The 26,360-nt window shown below is 41.7% G+C and overlaps 1 protein-coding gene across 1 annotated transcript in view; it reads left to right on the forward strand.

Annotated features, from left to right (window-relative positions):
* Positions 1-26,360, forward strand: part of cenpf (centromere protein F) — a 54,362-nt gene that overhangs the window by 24,598 nt on the left and 3,404 nt on the right. Inside the window, exons 17-37 of the mRNA XM_056279325.1 lie at positions 1,238-1,516; positions 1,788-2,375; positions 2,819-2,992; positions 3,188-3,727; positions 4,007-4,368; positions 4,756-4,946; positions 5,284-5,437; positions 5,631-5,859; positions 6,325-6,427; positions 6,870-7,129; positions 7,275-7,383; positions 8,298-8,503; positions 9,595-9,813; positions 10,166-10,309; positions 11,569-11,758; positions 12,172-12,269; positions 14,875-14,925; positions 15,827-16,999; positions 17,547-17,676; positions 18,149-18,907; positions 19,811-19,962. Of these exons, the coding sequence (XP_056135300.1) occupies positions 1,238-1,516; positions 1,788-2,375; positions 2,819-2,992; positions 3,188-3,727; positions 4,007-4,368; positions 4,756-4,946; positions 5,284-5,437; positions 5,631-5,859; positions 6,325-6,427; positions 6,870-7,129; positions 7,275-7,383; positions 8,298-8,503; positions 9,595-9,813; positions 10,166-10,309; positions 11,569-11,758; positions 12,172-12,269; positions 14,875-14,925; positions 15,827-16,999; positions 17,547-17,676; positions 18,149-18,907; positions 19,811-19,962 (6,111 nt within the window). The remainder of the gene's footprint in view (positions 1-1,237; positions 1,517-1,787; positions 2,376-2,818; positions 2,993-3,187; positions 3,728-4,006; positions 4,369-4,755; positions 4,947-5,283; positions 5,438-5,630; positions 5,860-6,324; positions 6,428-6,869; positions 7,130-7,274; positions 7,384-8,297; positions 8,504-9,594; positions 9,814-10,165; positions 10,310-11,568; positions 11,759-12,171; positions 12,270-14,874; positions 14,926-15,826; positions 17,000-17,546; positions 17,677-18,148; positions 18,908-19,810; positions 19,963-26,360) is intronic.

A 26,360-nucleotide genomic window follows, 5' to 3' on the forward strand; every position in this document is an offset into this window, starting at 1 on the left:
CCACGAAGCGGACAGCTGCTTGCTTTCTGGCAGGACAATAAAAGCCACTTGCCCGCACTTGCAGAAGCAGCACGAGCCTACCTCTGAGTGCCGTGCAAGAGTGTAGATAGCGAGCGACTTTTCAGCACAGCGGCAAATGTTGTAGATGAGAAGAGGAACAGGCTGACTTCCAAAAATGTGGAGATGCTTATATTTATAAGGGAAAACTTGCCGTCGCGCTTAAGAAGTATACTAAGCTAAAGAATGGTAGCCATGGCAGGTTGTAAAAACTTGTTAATGTTGAGGAATGCTTTATACAGTATTTGGCTAAAACCTTTCTTTGTTGCCGTTTTATATTGTCTAAATTTGTAGTAGGCCTAAATTTAGAAAGGCCCTGTATTTTGTTCCATCTTTTAGAATTCATTTTTAGGCTATAATGGTTTTTTATGCTTTGAAACATATTGCATATTGTTGAGCACATTTAGCTTTTATTCCATAGGAAGGCTAAAATACTTGCTAAACTATTCTTTAGCTGAACATAGGCTATTATATTGGTTTCAGTGTCTTCATAACTTACATGACCTAATAAGAGAATGGAATATGTTGCCTTCCAATAATTAAACAGTTGTCAATTTATGATACCTTCTCAGCTCTTAATTATATTTCTGCAATGTCGTTAGAAATAGTTACTTTTATTGCTATAATTAGTAAATAAATAAATAATGCTACACAATAAATAGAACACTTTAAATGGAAGATACCCCCCGTGATTGGTGATCAGTATCGGTCAATTCTGATTCCGAAAAACCGTGACCAGAGCATCCCTATTAAAGACATTTAAATGATTTAATTTGTTATAGTATAAATTACAGTGCTTGCAAGAATATAATTCCAGTTGGCTGGTGGGCAAGGGTCTTGCTGCTATTTTTTTTCCCTCATTTCATTTTTAACATGTGCCTGCACGTTGTTTTTAATGACAATAAATTTAATTGAATTTTTTCAACTTTGCAATATTCACACCTCTGCATTATATTGTTTTGCATCTGTGCATAGCTCTTTATATTTAAATAGGATTTAAGAGTATTTTTGAACAACATCGTGAAAGCAAATTAAACCCACACACTTGACATTTTAACTGTATCTGTTTCATGGTTCTTGCTTTTGTGTCACCTCTTCAAATCACTGAACATACTATTGCCAGTAACTACCACAGTCTATACAACCTATAAAAGTTTTGATCATTAATTTGTGTATCCAGGTAAATTCCTTGGTATCTGCACTGAAATTCCAAAAGAGTTTGGGAGCTACGCTGCAGGAGAAGATTGAGACACTCTCGGTCACAGAAGAAGCACAGAGGAAGGCTCTGGAGAGCACGTTAGAAGTCCTGAGGCAGACAGAAAAGAAGCTGAAAGATCTGCAGAATCAGGCAGAGGAGAAAGAGAAGATGGTCAGAGAAGCTGAGGCTAAGATCTTGACTCTGGCGGAACAGAATTCACAGCTGGAAACGAATGCTTATGAGATAAAGAAAGAAGTAGAGGTGAAATTCCAACACTTGTCTTTGTTATATTATTGCTTTTTGTAATACTGGATACCATTATTGTTGTTGGTTTTTTGTTTTTGAGTCTATGCATGTTTCAGTTCCTGTTGTTCAGTTGTTACAGATATTTTAAGATATGTTACATAATTTTACAGATTTAATCGGTAAAATGTATTTGCATGGAAATATTTGTTGAAAATATGGAATAAAATATTCTATAGTAGCTCTGCTTCTAAAATTTAAAAACAAATTCTTTTCATATTTGATTCAGATTCTCCAGCACTCCAAAGCAGAGGAGAAACACAAGCTTCTTGAGCAGATATCCACCTTGCAGGAAGAAATGGCTGCAAGCAAAGATGCTAGAGAGCAGCTCCCCTCTTTAGAGAGCAAACTTGATGTGGCTAACCAGTATTGTGCTCATCTCCAGAAGACTCTAGAAGCTCTTGAAGAGACGCACGCTTCCTCAGTTGAAATCAACTCGAATTTGGAGAACACCCTGACAGAGAAAGGTAGCCTGATCTCCTCTCTGGAGAAGGAAATCAGAGAGCTAACAGAGAAGATGAGCAAAGAGGCTGAGAACCACGTCTTTGAGATGGAGAGCTCTCTCAATGGACAGAAGAGCATTAAAGAGCAGCTTGAAGCTGCTAAGTTAGCAGAAGCTGCCGTTAAAGAGGAGTTAACTTCTCGTAACAAGGAGATCAAGAAATTGAAGGCGATGCTCTCTGCTGCTTCTAATGGCTTGCAAGAGAAGGACAACAAAATCAAGAGTCTTAAGGAGAGCCTGAATAAGAAAGAATCAGAGCAAACCAAAACCTCAGAAACTCTGAAAGAGAAGACGATTGCCATGAACAAGATAAAGGTGTGATTGATATTATAGTCTTTATAGTGTAGTCTTAAGATTTTGATTTTAGCTTTCACTTGCGAAGAATCAAACACCAAAGAATACTTCATTGTAAGAATAGGGGAGAAAATGTGATCTGCAGTAGAGGTTACATGACAAAAGGAATACATGCCATATATCACAGGAAGCAATGTTAGATGTAAAAGAGTGGTTTTTCATACTGCATATATATTTTCATGACTTTTTCCCCTTTTGTTGCCAACTACTGTTCACACAATGAATCTAACCAATCCCTATAGAAGCTGTATTGCCCATCCCTAATGCTTCAAAAAGTTGTCCATATATCATCTCTTTTTGGAGTCTTTGGGAAAGCAATCTTCAGACAATGTGTATGTTATTATTCTTATTAACACTTTCAATTTATTAATTTTCTTATTTTGTTTGCAACTTTACACATGTAGGTCCAACTGGAAATGCTTCAAATGGACCTGGAAGACAATGAGGAAGCAAGGAACTCCTTCGATAGTCAACTAGAGGATCTTAGAGGAACCATAGCCTTACTAGAGTGCCAGCTATCAGAGAGCCAAGCCCAAAAATCTGAGATGGAGACAAGGCTAGAGGACAGCCAAGGCCAGGTAAAGACACCAGATCAACTTGCCAAGCTTCGGGAAAAAAAACAAAAAAAACAGTTAATTTAACTGGACTGCCATTATGACACCACAAAATACATTTCTCAATTTTAGGCACATGTTCAGGAATGGTCATACGATCAGCGTTTCAATGTGTCTCCCGTATGCTGAACTCACAAAAATGTTTAACTCTGATTTCAGGTTTCATTCTTGGAGGCCCGGCTGGAGGAGCTCCAATCCCAGAATTCCATGCTGGAGACCCAATATGTCACAGCCAGGGAGGAGTTGTCAGAGAGAAGCTTTGAAATCACTCGCCTGGAGGAGGAAGCTATCAAACTTAACTTCTTGGAAGAGAACATCACTACATTAGAATCTAAACTCAGCGAGATAACAGAGGAAAAAGTCAAGCTAGAGACAACTCTTGACCAGATAATCAAAGAGAAAGATGCTAATCTTCAACAGCTACTCTCTGAGAAAAAACAGATGGAGACTCAATGGAACCAAGTAATGGTTGACAAAGAGCAGTTGACAGCCAACTTGACTCAAATAAATGGAGAAAAGCAAAAACTAGAGCATACTCTACACAAACTGACTGAAGAGAACAGCCAACTCCAGACGAATCTGAGTCAGTTAACTGAAGAAAAGCAGCAAGTGGAAATGAGGATTAATTTTCTGATTGAACAGGAACAAAAACTTGATTGTAACTTGAGACTTTTAACTGAAGAGAGAACACAACTGGAGGTTACCTTGACCCAGGTAAATGAGGAGAAATTTCAGTTAGAAACTACTTTAAATGAGCTCACTCATGAGAAAAACCAACTGGAGACAAACTTAGTGACGATAGTCAAACAGAACCAACAGTTTGAAAGTAACCTCTGCCAGCTGACCGAAGAAAAAGTTCAAATAGAAGCTAAACTAAACCAGCTATTTGAGGAGAAACAAAAAGTAGAAGCCATCCGAGTGCAGTTTGAAGCCGAGACTAAAACTCCCCCAGAAAGTGAAGAGATGAGACGGTTAGAGAATAATTTACACCAGTTAACAGAAGAAAAAACCCAGCTTGAGACTAAACTACACCAGCTATCTTATGAGAAGAATGAACTGGAGGTGAATTTGAGCCAAGTGGTTGAGGAGAAACTTCAACTGGAAAGGAGCCTCAGTCAGCTGATGGAACAGAAAGTTCAGTTGCAAGCTAGACTCAATGATGTAACTGAAGAGAATCCCAACCTTCAGAGGCAGGGACTGACCTCTGGAGATGAGGTGACTTCAGTCAGTGAGGACGTTGACTGTCTGCTGCACTCCCTCATGTCCTCGGTGCAAGAGAATGAGCAACTGAAGGAGATGGAGATTAGGGAGAAGAGGAGCGAGGAGGAAAGCAGAGAGAGGTGTGTCTTCACCCGTTACACAATGTTGGGTCTGTTTGGACATACACCATGCATTCATTTCGCACTGGCTTTTCCTGTTTTTCCATTAATCTTTTTTTTTTTCTTCCAAAAACTGCTGGATTTGCTGAACACATTTCCAACATTGATAAGAAATTAACAAGCATACAATATTACCAAGCCCTTGTGAAAATCACCATATGTTGCTCTTACCTAATCCTGGAAGCGCTACAGTCAATACTAATAATAATAATAACAATAGTAATATTTTTGGTATGAAAAATAATCAGGAAGCGGCTCCTTCCAAATTTTTAAAGATGGCCATTAAAATCCACAGCACATAAACTACTGATGGACTGACTTGTTCTGTAAATTTATATTGAATCACAGGAGCATGCAGTTTGAGACCAAGCAGGCCAAGCTGCATCAGAAAATATCTGAATTGGAGAAGGAACTAGCCATGTTTCAGCAGCAGTACAATTTACTGTTGGAGCAGGTGGGCCAGCAACACAGCCTGATACAGCATCTCTCTGACACGGAGAGAACACAAGAGTCCATGTCTGAAGAAACAGACCTTGGTAGTAAGTGGAACCCAAATATCAGTAAAAAAATGCATCACCTTTTCTTGTGTGTCTATGTCCATGGCTTAAACTTTGTAGCAGCACAGTGTACATCTTGAACATTACGTAGTGTTATTGTTAATTTGTAGCATTTTTCAAAAACAAAAGTTTGCATAGTTCTTCTCAGTCAAATAAAAATAGGCACATAACAAGAATACGAAGTGGCAAAAAGAGACAGCCAGAGGGATTGGGTTGGTAAAGCAAATCAGGGAAGGAAGTAGAATGTGATAGTACACTTGTGCGTACACAACACCAGCGCTACATAGTTTTATTCACCTGACATTATCTTTCTCCACAGCTAAAGCTGCAGGCCAGCCTGTTGACATTGAGCATGGCATGCAGTCATCAGCTGATCTGAATTGTTATGATGCTTCAGAGCCCCTGCCCGCTCAGCTGAATCCACCAGCATCTGAATTTAATGAGCCATCACATAAATCTGGCGAGGATGTCAGGTATGCCAGAAGTACTTACATCAACCTCACCCCACCCTTGTTTTATTTTCTTCACACACATTACCAGTCTAAGCAAACTTTACAGAGGTTGAAGCCTGCAGTGGTTAACATTTTAAAATTAATGTAACTTGCTGTTTGGTTTACCACGTGTTTTCAAATGCTAAATTCATTTAATCTACCTAAACCATGGTAGGTTGTTCCAGGAGGAGAAAACAGTTTTTGTTCAGGCCTCTGAGGCAGAGATGGAGGAGCAAAGCTGGCCTATGAAGAGGAAAGAGAAGCAAGAATTCCAGCAGCATTTGGAGGAGCAGATGGAGGCATGTATTGATATGATGGAAGAGCGGGAAAAGTGTTATGAAGAGGAGGTTATACAGGTCAAGGCCTCCTTGTCCCCACTGCAGCAACAGCAAGATCCACAGCAGGTAAAGCATACTGTCATTATTACAATGTAATACTAATGAAGGGTGTGGTGGTTATGTAGTTGCTGCCCATGGTTTATGATATTAATGTACATTGTTTTTCTTTTCCTAAATCCAACCAGAGAATTTTAGTGGATGTGATTTTATCTGTCCCAGTATGAAATGTAATTGCACAACATCTGTAAAGTCTTGTTTCTTGTCAATGAGTTTAATGTCTGCAGCATTACATTTAGGTAATGATATAGCATTAGAGGCAGTGCACACATTTTGTTTTCTTCCTATTCAATCAGAGTTGTGAAATGGGGCCCCGTGGCAATGAAAGTTCTTTTTTTGCAAAAAACATAATTATATCACAGGCGACCAAATCATTAGTTATATATTTTTAAATGGTATACTTCTCCAGGGTGAAGGGGTTGGCTTTAGCTGCTGAATCTGGTACCTCTTTATTTCATCGTCTCTTTCCTTCAGGTGCGTGGAGACGGCAGCAATCCTATTGTTTCTGTGGATGAATCAAAGATCTGCATTCTATCCCCAGGCCTCTCTGCCCCTAGGGAGACCAGAGAGAGCTGTGGTAAGTAATTATTTGCTGCCGGTGAATGTTGTTAAAATAATTAGATATTTTAGAGAGATTATTGTAGAGATGTGTTTAACAGAAAAGGTCAAAATGTCTTATAGCTCATTTCGGTAGACTTGGTCTCACTTTAGGCAGTTGGTTTTTTTTTTTTTTTGCACTAAGGGTCCATTGCCTCCTCTACAACTTTTGATTTTGGTGAGGGGTTACTATGAATAAGCCTTGGAAAATGTTCACTGGCTCAAAAAATGACTTTGCGTGCTATTGTGTAGCCTATATAAACTTTACCCTTTAAAGACTCCTTTGAATAGCAGATGCTCGGGAGGGCTTAATTCAAAAAGCCAATTTCTTCATCACTGGGTTCTGAGCCCCATTTTAACATTTGTGCAGATCTAATCAATGATGTAAAAGTGAAATAATAATATTTGAATACATCCAGCAGCTACAGAATCATCCTGTCTTCAAGCCGACCTCAACCAGAGCAGGGAAACAGTCAAAGAACTGGAGAACAAACTTCAGGTCCTCCGCTCTGAGTTTGACCTCCTGAACTCTGATCTCTTACTGAGAAAGGAGCTGACCGCTGAGCTGGAGGTCAAAGTGCATGACTTGGAGATGAAAATTCAGGTGGCGAAGGAACAAGGACATGGCATGGAAGACAAGCTAACTGTTGTCCTAGTGGAGAAGAGAGGCCTAGAGGACCAGGTAAAGGAATAGTATAAAAAAAAACCCAACTCCAAACTGACAGATGGGTTTGAAACACGAAACCAAAAGTGCTTTTTTTCAGTATATTAATTGTCAGGAGAAATGTCTAGTATTACTTTACTAATACTGTTTGTTTCCTGTATAGATATCTCAGCTCTCAGAGGAGAGAGAGGCTCTAACCCTACAACTGCAGACAGCCAAATGCCAGCTGGCTGATGTAATGGAAATGCTGGAAGGGTTGGAGATGGCCAAAGGTAAAGATTCAGCCGCCTTAATGCACACACGAAAATTTTCACCCACCTCTCAAGGTTGTTTATGGGCTTAAACTCCTATTCAGATGAATGGCCTCTACACCAAGTGTGCTCATGTGCTTATGATAATCTTCCTAGCCTCAAGACTGTTTGATAACGGGTGGAAATTCTGTGACACTTTTTTTTAGAACTTGTAGATGGTTTAGAGATAAAAAAAATTTCCTGCGGGCATAATCTCTTGATGGCTGAGAAGATTATGCATTTAAAATCTTACACTCTGACAGTTTTTCTACTCTTAATTGTTCAATTTTAGTCATTAAATTATGTTGGGATATTTGAGATGTTTGATACTATGTCATTTGTTGAGACATTGGCTGACCCAGCTAACTAAAAGGCCCTAATAAAAAGTGTAGTGTACATGTGTAAACGCTTTGGCTGGACAACATGGGTGAGCAATGGAGGGGATGTAACTTTACCAAGTTCTCGACACTGACCAGATTTTTATAGTTAATAGGTTAATTTTGAAATAGGTGGAGAAGAGTCACTAGAAAAACATGCCCAAAAATGAAAATCTGAGGGGTCATCAAGTTCAACAAGCCTGCAATTCATGAGTGGTCACATTAACAGAAAACTCTTACAGGTGTTATTAGTCATCCTGAGGGGTGCTTCTATTTACACACAAACCCACTCCCCGCTCATCAATACCTGCCAATGACATGAATGTGAGCCTGGAAATGTCAATCTATGAACTAATTTAAGGTGCCTGTGTTGATGGAAAGTGTATATGTTACTCAGTCCTAACACATTGTATTTCATATAATGTACTTTAGGTGTAGAATATGTACAGTTTAACTTTATTTATACACTGTGTTTTGGTTGACTCAATAACCTTTTCCTTATTTTCTTTACCTCTGCAGGTGGCTGGGATGAGAAGTTCCTCCAGCAGGAGAGCGAGCTGAAGAGGGTTCGCTCTGAGAAGGCCAACCTGGAGCAGCACATCCTAGGCATGGAGACTGACCTTGAATCCCTGCATGAGGATAGAACCAGGCTGGAGGACGCAATGGAGAACCAGAAGAGGGCTTGTTCAGACATGGAACAGCAAATTGAGATGCTGAGGACAGAGGTGAGTTCTTCAAGTGTTCCACAAAAGTTAAGGGAAGGATTGGAGTGCAAGCTAAAGATACTCTTTTCCCCCGCTGTTGACCCTTCTACCCATTAGAAGTAGAATCACTTTATTTACCAAATGCATATTTATAAATAACTGGGAGTTATGTACCAGGTGAGATTTCACATCCAGAGTTGAATGATGGCGAAAGAACTGACTGGTACAGTGCCTTGCAAAAGTATTCAGCCCCCTTGACAGTCTTGAAAGTTTTGGAGTGGCCAAGTCAAAGTTCGGATCTCAACCCCATTGAAAATCTCTGGCACAGACTGAAAATTGCAGTCCAGAGGCACCATTCCAACAACCTGCAAGACCTGTACAAATTCTGCCAAGAAGAATTGGCAAAAATTACTCCAGGAGAATGTACAAAGCTTGTACATACTTAGCCCAAGAGAATCATGGCTGTTATTGCAGCAAAAGGGTACTCTACAAAGTATTGATATGTGGGAGTTGAATACTTATGCAAGCACTATATTTTAGTTTTTAATTTATTTTAAAAAAATGTCAGCGAAACATAATTTATTTTGGCTTTGGGAACATGCTGTTAGAGCTTATGGGTTCACAAAAATAATATTGTTCAGGAATAGATGTGTGAATATTTTATCATCCAGAAATTAGTTACCGTCAAGGGGGTAGAATACTTTTGCAAGGCACTGTATTTGTTAGTTTTATTGACCTTAAAGATAAGTCGTTATAAAACATTGTCATTCACAAAAAAAAAAAAAAATCAACTCATCTGCATTGTTGCAACAGAATGCTAAAAACAAATTGTGAGCGAAACAAGGGACGGTTAGGGTGGAAGGCCAGCTTGATTATAAGACTGAGTGGAGAAAAGTGTTGAAACCAAAAATAGAAATACTCAGGAGAGGAATTCTCACTAAAACTTTTTTTTTAACTGCTTGGTATTGATAAGACAATATTAAATCTCTAGTTTGTGCATAAAAAAATAGTTAACATTTGTCTGATGAATCTGCTCGTGTGTAAATCTTTGACTGTTTGTAAAATCTCAACTGAGGGTATGTAATTCAACGAGTTGAAATCCATTTATCTAGAGTACCCAGCTTAGATCGCAGCTGGTATCCTGCACCGAGGAACGAGATGAACTGAGCCACTCAGTAGGCCGATGGAAAGAGCAAATCCACAGCCTGGAGAAGACGAACTGTGACACCAGGCAGCTGATCTCCATCCTAGAGGAGGACATCAGAACAGGGAAGCGAGAGTATGAAGCCTCGCTGAACAATGTGGAGAAGCTGGAAACAGAGATACAGCAGGTGCCACATGTTGGCTTTTCATCTACAATGTTATGTAGCACAGGGGGGTGGCAATAATGTAGGTTATGGGACCTGGGCTTCTGTTCCTGGTATAAGTCAGAGAACCTATTACAGTTTTTTGGGTGTACTGTAGTTTTGGCACACTTTGTGCACGGCAGTTAATTTTTTTGTTTTGAGTTCATTCTTAGAGAAGATGAATCTTGGTATGTTTCTTTGATGGCTGGGAGGTAGTTTTTGATGCAATATTGTCTACTTAAATGCATGCTTTTTAGCATGCATTATTTTTTGGCTGATTTATGAGCAATTGAAGCTTTTCTCCACTGCATGTTTTCTCCTTTGTTTCATCCTGCAGATTTTGGAGCAAGTTGGTGCACTGGAGCAAGCAATGTCCATACAAAGTACAGAGAACAAGGAGCTTGTACTTCAGCTCAGCAGGTACAGAGAAGACCAGACCTCAGCCAGCCAAAACTCTGAGTCCATGGCCACCAAGATACAGGTTAGTTGGGGGGGGGCATTGTTTCTGAAATAAAACAACCTACACATTTTAATCCAAAGAGACTGTTCCCACAAGCAAGTGTTGAGCCCTGCTAGGTAAAACAAAATGGGTACTGAAATGGTGGGGAAAGGATTTTATCTCTATGGGCACGTTTGGAATGGTTGAAACAAACCCTGGAGCATTTTAACCCCAAGATTGATTTGTTTGGACATATGAGAACACAGCAATTGCATTCGGATGTGGACCAAAACAAGCTGACCGAGGTGGTCTCGGTGCCCTTCCAGTCGTACCTAGGGCCGGTTTGTTTGCGTTTAGGAATCAGTTGACCCCACAAAGTGGAACAAGTCACTGTATGCACCCTGGCCCATCAGTACTCGCCATCTCCTGCAGTGTCTCGATGCAGCAACATGTCTTATCACATGAAATAGCTCATTCTTGATGCGTTGCCGTGCTTCTCTCTCAAATCGAATATTCTGTTCATACACTGAACACTTGTAAACAAACCACAAAATAGTAACTACATCAAGCATCCATATATGCTGTTGGTGCCACATCTCCCCCCTTTTTTCCCCCAATTGTATCCGGCCAATTACTCCACTCTTCCGAGCCATCCCGGTCGCTGCTCCACCCCCTCTGCTGATCTGGGGAGGGCTGCAGACTACCACATGCCTCCTCCGATACATGTGGAGTCACCAGCCGCTTCTTTTCACCTGACACTGAGGAGTTTCGCCAGGGGGATGTAGCGTGTGGGAGGATCACACTGTTCCCCCCAGTTCCCCCTCCCCCCTGAACAGGCGCCCCGACCGACCAGAGGAGGCACTAGTGCAGCGACCAGGACACATACCCACATCCGGCTTCCCACCCGCAGACACGGCCAATTGTGTCTGTAGGGACACCCGACCAAGCCGGCGGTAACACGGGGATTTGAACCGGAGATCCCCGTGTTGGTAAGCAGTGGAATAGACTGCTAGGTGCCCCATTTTCAATAACATTACTTGTGTTTATGTTTCACGTACTTAAAAAGACATCAGATTACCAAATTTCTGACCAAGAAGAGAACAGTTTGCTTGTGTGTGGCATTTGTTTACAAGCTCGGTCCACTCTAAAATTGTTACCGTATGAACACAAACGAACCCGGGGGCATTTGCAACATTGTATAGAATCAGCCCCTGATTTGGAACAAAGCAAACGAACTACAGGTGTGAAAGCGCCCTAATTTTGCTTCTTCTCATCCCTTTTACTGCTGTTACTTTGCTCAGGCCCTAGAAGGAGAAGTGAGTCGTCTGACCCAGTCTTTGGAGTCCTCTCTACAGGAGAAAGGAGAGATTGCCTCTCGCCTAAACTCCACTCAGGATGAGGTTGAGCAGATGAAGGCTGGCATCAAGAAGCTCCAGGTCCGCATTGAGTCAGATGAGAGGAAGAAGAGACAGATCAGAGAACTGCTGAAAGGTGATGCTGAAAGTCACAAAATGTTTTGGGAGTTTTCAGTTGTGTTTTTTATGACAACAATGTGTTAAGAATTTACCCTGTTTAACTGAGATTTTCAGATATCATGTTCAAGTCCAAGTCAATTTCAGTCCAATTATTCGACATTGTAGGCTGTTGAGGATCTTCATTCATTCATTCATTCAGCCATTCAGTGAAAACTGGAAGAAGAAAGATTGTTAGATTAGATGATGAAATAATTTGCATGATACAGCCCAAAGGACATCAGATGGCATGTTGCCATTGTTTAATTTTTTGGGGAGAGACTCTACTTTTTAGCTGATGCTAGTTCATTATATGGATTCTTTTTAATTCTCCTTGATTAATGCGTGGACTTTTATAGAAATTATACTTATGTTGAGTCTTTAACTTTGTAGCTGCTCAGAGGAAGTCAGACTCCCTGCAGGATCGTGCTGAGGCTCTGGAGAGAGAGAAGGACATGGTAGAACAGAGTTTGGAAGAGGCTATCTTGCAGGTATTCTGTTGTAAAAATGTGTTAATATATATATATAAATATATAGATATATATCAGTTGCCAAGTAGCTGATGAGTGTGCGACACATGAAACAGGCTCGTACTGCTATGAATTAAAGTTTTCTTCCTACATCTATATTTATATATATATATAGCGTTTTTTTCTGAAACCGTCAATGGTGTTATAAGTGCTCAACTAATGAGGAGCGGAATATCAACACAGATACAGGGAAAAAAGTTTTAATGCATTGCAGTACAGGCCTGTTTTGTGCATCGTGCACTCATCAGCTGCTAATTTCTTTCAACAAAAAAAATCATAGTTTGTGTTGCCCAGCGTCACGCCCCTAATTTCGGTTGGACAGCGACCAATCAGATGGGGAAACATTCAAACTATAACAACCAATGGGGTAGGTAGTTATGATGCACAGCAACCAATGGAGGGTTAGAAAACATTACAACCAACGGGACTGGGGTTTGTTTTGAAAAGCATTTAGGGGCCAGGGCAGTGTTGAAATGGCATACATTAAAAATATAACAAGGTAATTTATGTGAGAGAGGAAACCAACCAAACCACTGTGGTCCCATACAAATCAACAATGCCGAGAGCAAAGGAGATATCCGAGGACATGAAGAAGAGGGTAGTGATAGCCCATCAGTCTGGGGAGGGATATAAGACCATCTCCAAAAGATTCCAGCTCCATCCATCCACTGTAAGACAAATAATTTACAAATGGAGGGCCTTCAACATGACAGCAACTCTGCCTAGAAGTGGACGCCCATCAAAACTATCACCCAGAAGCACCAGAAAAATAATAAATCAGGTAAAGGCCAACCCACACATCACCTCTAGAGAGTTGCAGACCTCTCTAGTAGCATTTGGGACAAATGTGCATGCGTCTACAATCAGACGAAAATTGAATAGCCATGACATTCATGGGAGCGTTGCTAGAAGGAAGCCTCTGCTCTCAAAAAAGAACAAAGCTGCCCGTTTCAACTTTGCCAGAGAGCACTTGGACAAACCAGAGGCCTTCTGGAAGTCCATTCTCTGGACAGACGAGTCCAAAATAGAATTATTTGGTCACAATCAAAACCATCATGTTTGGAGAAAAGCCAACACTGCATATGAAGAAAAGAACCTCCTCCCAACAGTGAAGCATGGTGGTGGAAATGTGAAGGTCTGGGGCTGCTTTTCTGCTTCTGGACCTGGACGACTCCATATTATCCAAGGAACCATGAATTCTCCGGCATATCAACAAATTCTTGACCAGAATCTCCTGCCATCAGTCAGGGAGTTGACGCTGGGACGAAAATGGATTATGCAACAAGACAATGACCCAAAGCATTCCAGCAAAACTACAAAGGAATGGCTTCAGAGAAAGAGGATTCGTACTCTGGATTGGCCCAGTCAAAGTCCGGACCTTAATCCAATTGGAATGTTGTGGCGAGACCTGAAGAAGTTGGTACATACCAGATGTCCCTCCAACCTCTCTCAACTGGCGGAGTTCTGCAAGGAGGAGTGGGCAAAAATCCCCATAAGCAGATGCGAGAGACTGGTTATTGGTTACAGAAGACGTTTGGTTGAAGTAATGGCTGCAAAAGGAGGAGCCACAAGCTACTAATACAAGGGTTCACATACTTTTGCACATGTTAAATTTTCAGTTTTTGTGAAATAAACCACCTTTGTTAAATTAAATAATGAAAGTATATCTCTTTTTGTGTGTGTGTCCATTATTTGAAAGGTGTGCTTTACAAATTGGGATTTGGATGTATGTGTAATAAGCTTATTTTAATGTTTTTTACAAAAACAGTGACCATGTCTGGAGGGTTCACAAACTTTCAAGCAGCACTGTATATATATATATATATATATATATATATATATATATATATATATATATATATATATATATATATGTGTGTGTGTGTGTTTGTAGCTTTAGAAACAACTGTTTAAAGAATGTAACATTTTAAGCCGTTATATTTGGTCATTGGCGGAAAGAAACATTAATTATTCAACCACCTGGAAAATCCTCTCAAAGAACAAAGCATATTCAACCAGTAGTAAAATCTATGTCTAACTGAAAATTTGCAGACCGGAAATGTCCACATTGAATAACAGGAATGAATTAGCCAGCAGTTGCAGACATAGATATAAGCACCTATTTTGTAATCATAAATAAATCATGCAAATAGACAAATACCCCCCTCCCCCATTGAACCGTTAGCAATCATGTGTTTTTGAATTTTGAATGTCACATCTTTCCCTTCCCCATTGGACGTTGTGCATGTGATGTGTATGACGAGGCAATAAATAGTGTGTTCTTTCCCAAGTAGCTTTATTGACAGCTGATGATTGCTTATGGCATGAAACAGGCTTGTACTGTCTCATAAAGTATTCACTTGACTCAGGATTATATATATATATATATATATATATATATATATATATACGTATATAAAACAAGGTTTTACATTTGAACTTTTTTGTGCTTTTTAAAACTGGAACTTTATTGTCAACATTGTTTTATTTTACTGCCAGATGGCGGCACTATCAACCATTTATGTGGGAACGTTTGTACATCCCCTTTTTTTATACCCTTACACAGGCTGAGACTGCCAAAACACAGTGGGAGGAAATTGAAGAGGAGAAGAGAAAGGTATGTTTTTACTGTTCTTAATTTTAATTATTTAATATTTGATATCCCCTTTGTCATACCTGAGGGATTTTGGGGGGGGGGGGTGTGCCAATGACTTGAAATTTTCACTTAAAACTAGGGTAGGCAACTTTGGATAAGTGAGAAAATTTCACATAACACCCCCCCCCCCCCCCACCACCACCAAAATAAATAAATAAATAAATAAAATTCATTCCCCTCTCCGCTCTGCATCCTCCTTCCTAACCATAACCATTCCCTCCAAACCAGGTACTCATAAATGCCTGAGTTTGGTGGTGTGTGGCAGTCTCTGTCCAACATCGTTATACAGTGTAGAGTAAAAATGCATACCAGTTGTTAATCTATGCATGTAAAAATTATTTTTTTTCAGTGAATCCTTTATTTACCCCACTAGTGCAGCACTTTTGTACTTGAATGTGGCGTATTTAGGAAGATGAATGCGATTTAGTCTATCCACCTTTACAAGATCCATACTGACGACAAGAAATTGACAGAAAGGCTATGCACACAAATTGACAGGCAGTAGAACAGCTTTGTCACAGAGAACTTCCCTTATTGGTTGAGGGCTAACAGGAGCAGTAAAGCCTCATCCAGTCGAGAGCTCAGGTGAGATTTCGAGATCCTCAATACAGATGCAGGGTTAGACACAGAGGCTTGATTTTTGTCTTGGACCATTTGTATGACTCATAGCTGTGAGGGGATAGTAAAATTTTCACAAATAACACCGAAAGAAAGTTGCCCACCTCAGCTTCAACAGCAAACAAATAACTTTCTTTTCATCTTCTTTTCCCTCTCTCAACTGCTCAACCATCATCTCCTATCCTCTCTGCTCCCCTCTGCTTTTCACTCTTCTCTCCTTTGCTCTTGTCCCTCCCGTGTCCAGGTAAAGGAGGAAAAAAGGGCACTCAGCGAGAAATTAGCCGAGCTGTGCGCAGAGCTGCACAGCCTGAGATCAGAAAAACAGCGCATGGAGAGAGAGCTGGAGGCCAAAAACAAAGAGATCGAGGGGCTGAAAGCCACCAAGGAGGAGCTGGAGAGGGGAATGGAGAGAGCAGAAATGGGGAGAAGAGCAGCGGAGGAGAAGCAGAGGTACAGGGTGGAGGAGCTAGAGAAAGGAATGAGAGAGGAGGAAGAAAGATGGAGACAGAAAATTGAGGATCTTCAGGCCCTGCTGGAAATGTCACGTCAGCAGGAGTTGTCCCTGCAACAACAGACCACAGAAATGGAGGGAAATATAGGGGGGCTGCAGTGTCACCTGAAAGGTTTGGAAAGGGAGAGGGAGCATCTGCATTGTTCTCTTGAGGAGTGCCAGAGAGAGGGAGAGAGGCTCCAGGCCCAGAGAGAGCAGTGGGAGAAGGAGAGGGGAGAGGTAGAGAAGGAGAGAGAGGCACTGGAGAGCTGTGCGGAGAGGTTGGAGGAGGAAATGGAGACACTAAGGACAACAATGGAGGCTCAAAAGGCAGAGAAAGAGGGGCTGGACAAAGAAAGGGAGAGGAGGGAGACAGAAGAGAAAGCGGCCTTAGAAAATACCATCTCTTCCCTAGAGGCGGAGAAAGAAAGGATGGGAGGAGAGAAAAGCAGGCTGGTGGAGGAAAAAGAGAAATTGCATTCTACCCTTTCTTCGGTTCAAGGCGAACGAGAAAATTTTCGCTCTGCTCTCTCAATCCTAGAGGAAGAGAAAGAGAAATTGGAAGAAGAGCGAGGGGCATTACTGAAGGAGAAGGAGAAACTTTATTCTCGTCTGTCCTTGATGGAGGAGGACAGAGGGCGTGTGCGCTCTGCCCTTTCTTCACTAGAACAAGAGAAAGAAAGATTGGAGGGAGAGAAGGTGCGGTTAGAGGATGAAAAAGAGAAATTACAGTCTTCCCTCTCCCAAATAGAAGATGAAAGAGAGAACTTAAACTCAACTGTCTCTAAACTGGAGAAAGAGATGGGAAGAGCAGAAGGGGAAAGAGCGACACTAGCAGCAGAACAAGACAGCCTTCGGTCTACAATTGTCTCTCTGGAGAAACAGCTGGAGACACACACCCTGTCTGTCTCTCAGCTCACTCAGCAGGTAAACGCACACACAGTTTGACTCATTACAAAGCAGGTATGCACTAGATATGCACTCTTCTAGTCGACTCTGGAAATTTGTGTGTGTGTGGGGGGGGGGTCTGATTTTTAAAAGACTTAAAGTTTGGAAATAGAACAAGATTCCTGAAAAAGTATGAGGTGTAAAATATCTTCGACCTGGTGCTCACAACTACTCATTAGCGGAGGGTGAAAAGCCGAGGGGAGCAGAGAGAGTGAGAGGAGAGATGATGAAGCGGTTGAGAAGAGGAGAGGAAGATGAGAAGGATCTCATTTGTTTGCTGTTGAAGCTGGGGCAGAACCTCTGCTTTTGTATTAAGTGACATACTATTAATGTCAGGCATATCGACTATTGAGAGACAACCTTCAATTCCAGTCAAGAAATTAAGGTCAAAGAAAAGTTTGGAATTTGAAGAAAGAAAATATGTACTATGTTGTAACCCCCACACACACCAGAGTAAACATCTTATTTGCTTGCATACATTCCTCATCCCTAACCATCACCACTACTCTCCCTCCCTCCCCTGCAGGTGTCAGAGCTTTCTTCTCGTGCCAGTCGTCTCTCTAAAGAGAGAGACTTGGCTCTTAGTAAGATGAGCCTGTTGATGAAGAACTGCAAACAGCTGGAGCAGGAGAAAGAGATTCTGTCACAAACCCTCAGTATGCACTTACACCAGTGCCCACACACAAACATGTCACTTGCACAATGGTCAGACAAAATTCACTGACTTTGGGCTGTTGTTAACTCTGGCACAGTAGTGTCCGAGAGCAGTGCAGGGTACTGCACGTACATACATACATACATACAGACTGATGCTATGCTACCCTTCCTCACTAACCATATTTACAAGCACACAGTACTCCATATATTAACTCACATCTTTATTTAAATGTATGCTCAATTTTATTTGGGCGTATTTATTTGGAAGCTCCAGAATTTAAAAAAAAGATTTATAGTTTTTATCGTTGCCAAAAGCTGATTTTTCAACTAGACCACAGTTACAATTGATATTGTTTTATTTTTAATCCCATGTTCTGGGTTCAACATTGTCATTCCAACTGCCCACTTGCTACTGGTATGAAAAGTAGGCCTGAGCATAAATGTAAAATGCACGGTTCCTTGTCGTTAAAGCAGGTGGGAGGAGCAGTAATGAGGCACATGCTGATGATGTAGAACAACTGAAGATTCTGTCAGAGGAGAGAAAGAAAGAAGTAGAAGACCTAAAGAATGCCCTGGAGGAGAGTAGGGGAGAGGCTGAGGAGAAAAAGAAAGAGGTACAAGTGAAAAGCAAAGAGGTGGAAGACCTGATGGCTGCCCTGGATGAGAAGAAGAAGAAGCTAGAGGAGAGGGATGGAGAGTTGGAGGACAGTAGGAGGGAGCTGGACAAGGTGAATGAGATGCTGGAGCATAAGAATAACGAGGTTGATGAGACCATGGACAAGTACTGCAACCTGATGATTACAGTCCACAAACTAGAGCAGACCAATGAGGCTCTGACAGTACGCCTGGAACAGATCACTGCAAACCAACGGTCTAGTACCATTCATGGACACAGTAGCCAGTCTACCAATGCTAACACTACTAGCTGCCGGCGTTCAGGCAGGAAGTCGGCCTCCAAACAACTGGAGGTAGTCATGGTCGATAACACTGAGAACATGGCTCCCACAATGCGTGGAACTACACCACAGGCATTGACTCTTGGAAAACGGGATCACGATGGCATTGGCAACAACGATGGTTCTAACACTCCAACTCAAGCCCAAGAAGCCCTGTACAACCTTACCAAGAGAATCAAAGAAACTGCTGCCACAGTAACTGCATCCAAACCAGGAGTGGGACAAGAAGAAGATGAGTTCAGGCCAGAGGGACTTCCTGAGCTGGTGCAGAGAGGTATTTATTATTGAAAGAAATACTAATCAGTAAAATTAAACTCACAGTTGCCAAAACAAGGTATTTTCCATTGATTTTTAGTACAATAAAGACAATTAAAATATTCGGTCTTCATCAAACATACCACAGGAAAATTTAGTTATTTGTTTTATGAAATTTAGTGGGGGTTTTTGGGGGTTTTTTTTTTCATTCTCATACCCAGTGAAAGCTTTGATCCAAGAAATGTTTTTGGTGTTGCATTACAGGAATAATCACTGAATGCACCACACAAAATTGTTGAATTCTTTTTGTACTTCAAAACGGTGTCTAAATCTACAAAGATTTTTCTAAAATATCTTTTAAGAAATCTTTGAAAAAGATAGTCACATTAAAATGACAACCCTTGAAATGATTATTTCTGTTTAATTTACTGTTCCCTATAACCCAGCCACTGAGGATGCACAAGCCAGTGCATTCTCAGTGGATCCCTATGATGATAACGTTTGGGCTCTCAAAATCCCATAATCCATCAAAATGAAAATGAGTTGTAGGCATTGTCACGTTAGCTCTTTCCCTACAACTAAACAAAACCATGGCACTGAACCTTGGTTTAATCTATCAATATTATTATGGCGAAGATTTGAAACGCCATGTATTGTATCAGTTTTAATGGGAAAGTCCAACCTGCCAATAACCATCAAAGTGAGCAACTACAAAAGCATTCAAGATATGGATTTTTGTGGATTAGGTTTAGGCATAGATATGTCAGTAATAGAAAGTATCACAAAACATGCTTTTATGATTCAGATGCATGTGAGTCTTCATGAATGTAACCAGGTATGATGACCATTTGTTTCAAGATCTTTCACATGTATATACCTGTACCCTGTTAACTTAACATCATCCTTCCACCCTCATTGGCAGGTTTTGCTGATATACCTCTAGGTAAGCCCAGTCCCTGCATCCTGAGAAGAACCACAGTGACACGCCGTAGTCCTCGACTAGCCACACGACAGGCTACTCCTTCCGCAGCCACATATATATCAGTACTTGACACCAAGGAAAGCAGCACAGAGGTACACAACTATGTTTTCACTTTCACACACATGCTCGTATGTACACGAGCATACCAACTCGACTTAACAGTCATTTGACCTTTTTACATATTCACACATTGCAAGCATGTGCACACAGTACCCAGCAGAACAACGTCACAAGGTAAAGTATACACTGGCACACAAAGAAAGCCAACAGAGGGAGACAAAAGCCATTTTGACAATGAGGAAATGGGAGGATGGAGAAAAATGACTTTCCTTTTGAGCTGCCATCAGAGACACATCTATAACAGCAACTTAAGTTATCAGCTTGACCAAAGAGGTGGTTATCATTCCAGGGATGAGGTAGAAAAGGAGATGGATATCTAAATCTGTACCATTAATGTACTGTAACATCGTGTGCGTGGGTGGGTGCGTGCGTGCGGTGTACATCATCTCTCTTATGTGGTCACCTCGACAGGTCACATTTACTTAACATTTTTCTTTTCCTTCACATTAAGGCAAGGCAAATTTATTTGTATAGCACATTTCAGCACCAAGGCAATTAAAAGTGCTTTGCATAAAACATAAAAGGCATTATGAAAAGCAACATAAAATAATAAAAAGACATTTCAAAACAAAAAGAGTAAAAGTTACAGTGCCGCGTAAGATGAAAATCAAAAGCTTCAAGTTTTATTTAATAAAAGGCAGCAGCAAACAGGAAAGTCGTCAGCCCTGATATAAAAGAACAGATTTGCGGTAGACCTGCAGTTTTCTGGGCGTATGTTCCAGATATGAGATGTATAAAAACTGAAAGCTGCCTCTCCATGTTTAGTTTTGACTTTGGGAACAGAAAGCAGACCTGTCCCAGATGATCTGAGCGGTTTGGATAGTTCATAGTGTAGCAGTAGTATACAGAAATGTGTTTTGGACCTAAACCATTCAGTGCTTTATAAACCAAGAGCAGAGAGTTTTAAAATCAATTCTTTGACGGACAGGAAGCCAGTCAACTGGAGTGATGTGATCCACTTTTTTGGTCTTAATAAGGACTCGAGCAGCAGCATTCTGAATCAGCTGCAGCTGTCTGATCGATTTACACACACACACACACACACACAAGTATATATATATATATATGTGTATATATATATATATAAACTTAGCACAAAAAGTAAGAAAATTTGTGTTTGGTAGATTATTTTTGTTGTAACAATGCTTCTTGGCAATAAATCTTATATCAGGCACCCGATTGTCAGCACCTGGGGTACCAGAAGCTCAAAACAAGAGTCAATAGCAACAGCAAAATAAGCTGTTTGGCATTGGCAGAGAAGATTTGGCAAATTTTCCATGGGCGCAACCTACATACTCAGCTCTGCTGCTCATCCCACAAATGCATGTTACTTACAAATGTGGTACCATTTAAAAGGGAAATAAACAGGCTTTCCAATGGTATACGATTTATTGCCAAGAAGCATAGTTACGACAAAGAAATAATCTACCAAACACAAATTTCCTTACTTTTTGGGCTAAGTATATATATGTATGTATGTATGTATGTATGTATGTATGTATGTATATGTATATAGTGGTCCCCCCCCCCCCCCAGAAACCGTCAATGGTGTTGATAAGAGTGCTCAACTAATGAGGAGCGGAATATCAATATAGTAGATGTAGGGGGGGCGGAATTTTTTTTTTTTAATACATAGCCGTGCAAGCTTGTTTCGTGCGTCATGCACTCATTAGCAGCTGATGAGTGCGCGACACATGAAACAAGCTTGTACTGCCATGTATTAAAAACATTTTTTCCTACATCTATATTGATATATATACGTATATATATATGTGTTTTGTTTTTTTTACCTGTAAAGATATCGTTACAGTAGTTAAGTCGACTGAAGATAAATGCATGGACAACTTTTTCCAAATCCTGCTGGGACTTAAATCCTTTTAATTCTTTTTTTGTTGTTTTTTTTGTAAGTATATTTTATTGCTTTTCAAATTTTTTATCCCGCAAGAATTAGAAAACATGTGTGACTTCAAATCAACTACTCATCCCCCAGATACAGAGTATTATTCATCATATGTATTAACAAATTGAAAACCCAATTCCCATCCCTACCATCCTACCCACCCACCCGCCCACTCATAGGATTACAGGTTACAGAATACATATAGGTAAAGAAGGGAAAACATAAGATAATCAAATAATTGTATTAAGTACTCAAACACAAGGAAAAAAAGATGAAGGGGGCAGGAAAAAAACAGGAGAGGAATGCTCATTACTGTAATAGGACATTTATAGCTTCTACCCTACTCTTTCAAGGTGGTCCTGTAGCGTGTCATAGAAATCCAGAAAGGGCCTCCATATCTTAGCAAAGGTTCCAGATGACTGTTGGAGTGTGTATTTAATTTTCTCTAGATTTAAGAAATGCATAACATATTTCACCCAGTGAGAAAAGGATGGAGGAGTATGTTGTTTCCATTTTAAAAGGATCAAACGTCTTGCAAGCAGTGTGGTGAAAGCTATGATCACATGGGCTTTATTTGGTAAGAGAGCACAGACTGGGTCAGGGTCAAATTGAATTTCAAACATCTCACTAAAAGCTTTGAAAATTCTTATCCAAAAAGTGGAGAGATTCAGACACAACCAAAACATGTGCATTAAATCTGCCAGCTGGCCTCTACATCGAGGGTATAAAGGTTTGGATAAATCTTTGCTAGTCTAGCATTAGCAAAATGTACTCTGTGTACAACTTTCAGTTGTATTAAGCCATGGTTAGCAGACATAGATGATGTGTGTATCAAATCTAAACTAGAGTCTCATTGGTCATCTGTTAAAGCTATTCCAAGATCAGAGTTCCAGGCCAGTTTTAAATTTTCCATTGAATGTGGATTGATGTTGTTAATGAACTCATAAACCTGGGATGTCAGTCCTCTATGGTCTGAATTCAATTCCAGGATATGTTCTACATGTGATTTTATGGGCTTGTTTGGAAATGAGTTAAATGTCTTTTGTGCAAAACTCCTGATCTGTAAATAATGAAAGTGGTTCTTAGGTAAGTCATAGACTTTGGATAATTGAGGAAAATATGCAAATATGTCTTCTATGTATAGATTATGGATTGATCTAATCCCTTTATTAAACCATAAAGTAAATGCAGGGTCTGTAGAAGAGGGAATGAACATGTGATTTGACTTAATAGGGCAGAGGATAGAAGTTCCTTGCAGCTTAAAATGCCTTCTAAACTGAGCCCATATTCTTATTGAGTAATTGACTATTATATATCTGAACTCAGGTTATTGCTAAGAAGGGGAAAAGCTGCACCAACCATTGAGCCCAAATGGTGTTGGCATGATGCGAATTCTAATCGTACCCAGTCTGCCTTTCCTGCAATTGATTTGTCTTCAAACCAGTGAATTATCTTCTTAATTATTGCATGCCCAATTATAAAAAAGGAAATTAGGCAGAGCCAGGCCTCCTGCATGCTTTGGTCTTTGGAGATGGGTTTTGCTGATTTGGCTAGACTTATTCCCGCATATGAAAGAGATGATACTTTTATCAAGTGTTTTAAAAAAAAGATTATTTAATTAGGATGGGTGTTATAGCAACGACCGGAGCTGAACCAAAAGAGGCAGTTCAGAGGCAGCGGAATCTTGAGCCACCGGGAGAGCGGATTTTAAACAAAATTAAACAAGGAAAAACACAAGAATAAAGTGTATAGTGAATGGTACGTTGTTCATCTTGTTTGTGGGATGTGTGTCTAAACTATGTGTGGTGACCAGTGGGTTGTGTGTCTAGGCTATGTGTAAGTATTTACTCTGTGTGTTGCAGTATGTAAATGTCCAATGTATGAAATGTGCATGCAGGCAAAGGTGTCCGTGATCCAAGAGAGAAGAGTGAGTCCTTTAGCAGTCCAAAACCAAAAGCCGGGAGTTCCAAGTGAGAGGTTAGCGTCCGTGGGAGAGGGCAGAGCTCGAGGGGTTCTTGAGGAGACAGGGAAAACAGGATTAAAACAGGGCACCAGAAGACACGAAGAAAACACGAAGGAAAACTTGGGTTGACAATTAGACTAGAAGGCATGCGTAAACTAGGTAGGCTAGACAATGTTACCGACTGCCACTTAGGCACGTTCTGGCAACGACAAAATGGGTTGGCTGATCAGTCGCAGGTGTGGTGGTTGTAGTTTGTAGACAGGTGTGTTATTGTAGATTGTGTCTACGCGACACTCTTAAGAGCGGCGTGCGCAGGTGTGCCTGGTGTTTCAGAGACCGATGAATGAGATGTGCTTCGCGACCTCACAGTGGAGCCAGAGGGCTGAACCACAACAATGGGGATGTTTTGGAAGCGATATAAAAACTTCAGTAATACTGTCATTTTAATTAGGTTAATGCGCACTGCTAATGATAATGGTAAAAAGGACCAGTGATTCATATCCTGTTTACACTTGAGTAGTGAAGTTTTTTGTAAAAGTAGCTGGAAAGAAGCGTGTGACCTCAATTCCCACGTGTTTAAAACCATCTTGAACCCTTTTAAAGGGGAAAAGGCTAGGAGGAAGTGCATCTGCTTCAGAATTTAAAGGGAAGAATTCACTTTTTTGCAAATTTATCTTATACCCTGAGATTTTTCCAAATTGATTCAGGATGTCTAGAATGCAGAGAATTGATAAAGCTGGATCAGAGACATACAGAAGCAGATCATCAGCATAGAGAGAAACTTTAAATTCTAACCCACCTCGGTGTATGCCTTTAAAGTCCTTACAGTGACGCAGTGCTAGGGGCTCAATGGCTAGTGCAAAAAACAATAGGGGGGAGAGTGGGTACCCTTTTCTTGTCCCCCTTCCAAGGGGAAAGTAACCAGACTGAGTGTTATTAGAGATCCCGGCTGCAAGGGGAGAGGAATAAAGCAATTTGATCCAGGAAATGTATTCGTCTTTAAAGCCACATTTTGGAGGGTGAAAAATAGATATTTCTACTCTCATGTCTCCTGTCTCGTTGTTTTCTAACTCCACATTGGTGACCCCAACGTGATCGAACTACTAATACGAGTATGTCTAACAACTCCGTGAGAGCGAGCGCAAATACAGCACCTTTGATAGGGAACTACTGGGTCTCTTCCTCGCAACCAGACACTTTAGGTTCCTATTGGAGGGCCGACAGTTCACCGCTTTCGTGGACCACAACCCGCTGACGTTCTGTATGGCCAAAACCTCAGAACTGTGGTCTGGGCGTCAGCAGCGCCATCTCGCGGCGGTTTCCGAGTTTACCACGGACATACAACACGTGTCGGGCAAGGATAACTTCGTCGCCGACTGCCTTTCACGGGCGGTTGTTAACGCCGTTCACTTGGGACTCGACTACGCCGCTATGGCAGCGGACCAAGCCAAGGACGCGACCGTTCAAGACTACCGGTCGACCCCTACGGTGCTACGGCTGGAGGACGTGACGTTCGACGCGGCCAACACCACCCTCCTCTGTGACATCTCCACCGGTCAACCGCGCCCCCTGGTGCCTACTTCCTGGCGGCGCCGAGTTTTCGACACCGTCCACGGCCTTTCCCACCAGGGAGTGAAGGCCTCGACCAAGCTGGTGAGCGTCAAGTTCGTTTGGCCTGGGCTCTGTAAGGATGTTAGAGCCTGGGCCGGCTCGTGTGTGGCGTGCCAACGCGCCAAGGTGCACCGCCATACCAAGGCCCCTTTGGCGCCGTTTGTGGTTCCAGAGAGGCGGTTTGACCATGTCAATGTTGACCTGGTGGGTCCCCTGCCCCCCTCCCGTGGTTATACGTTCCTCCTCACTATTGTGGACAGGGCCACCAGGTGGCCAGAGGCTATTCCCTTGTCCTCCACGACGGCAGCAGAGGTAGCACGGGCGTTCATCGGCTGCTGGGTGGCCCGTTTTGGCACGCCGGGTGACATCACAAGCGACGGCAGTCGCTGAGCACCTGGGGGTGAAGATCCACCGCAGTACGGCGTACAACCCGCAGAGCAACGGATTTTGTGAGCGGTTCCATCGGGACATGAAAGCCGCTCTGCGGGCAAGCCTCGCTGGCTGCGACTGGATGGACCGGCTCCCGTGGGTCATGCTCGGCCTGCGTTCGGCCCCGAAGGAAGACCTCCAGACTTCCTCCGCTGAGCTGGTGTATGGCCAGCCCCTGCGGGTTCCGGGGGAGTTTCTTCCGGATGCTACGGCTCCCTGGTGGGCCGCCTCTCACCTCAGTGCGTCCCGGAGCGCTGCCGTTGCCTTCGCTCCCGTTCCGATGTCTCAACACTGCCTCCCCCGGTCCTACGTCCCCAAGGATCTGCCATCGGCGAGGTACGTCTTCATTAGGCACGACAGCCATCGGTCCCCGCTGCAGCCCCCATACGACGGGCCCTTCCGCGTCCTGGAGGCGGGGGATAAGAACTTTGTGGTGGACATGGGGGGCAGGCCGGAGCGGGTCGCTA

The sequence above is a fragment of the Lampris incognitus genome, chromosome 4, assembly GCF_029633865.1.
Source record: "Lampris incognitus isolate fLamInc1 chromosome 4, fLamInc1.hap2, whole genome shotgun sequence".
Lineage (NCBI taxonomy): Eukaryota > Metazoa > Chordata > Actinopteri > Lampriformes > Lampridae > Lampris > Lampris incognitus.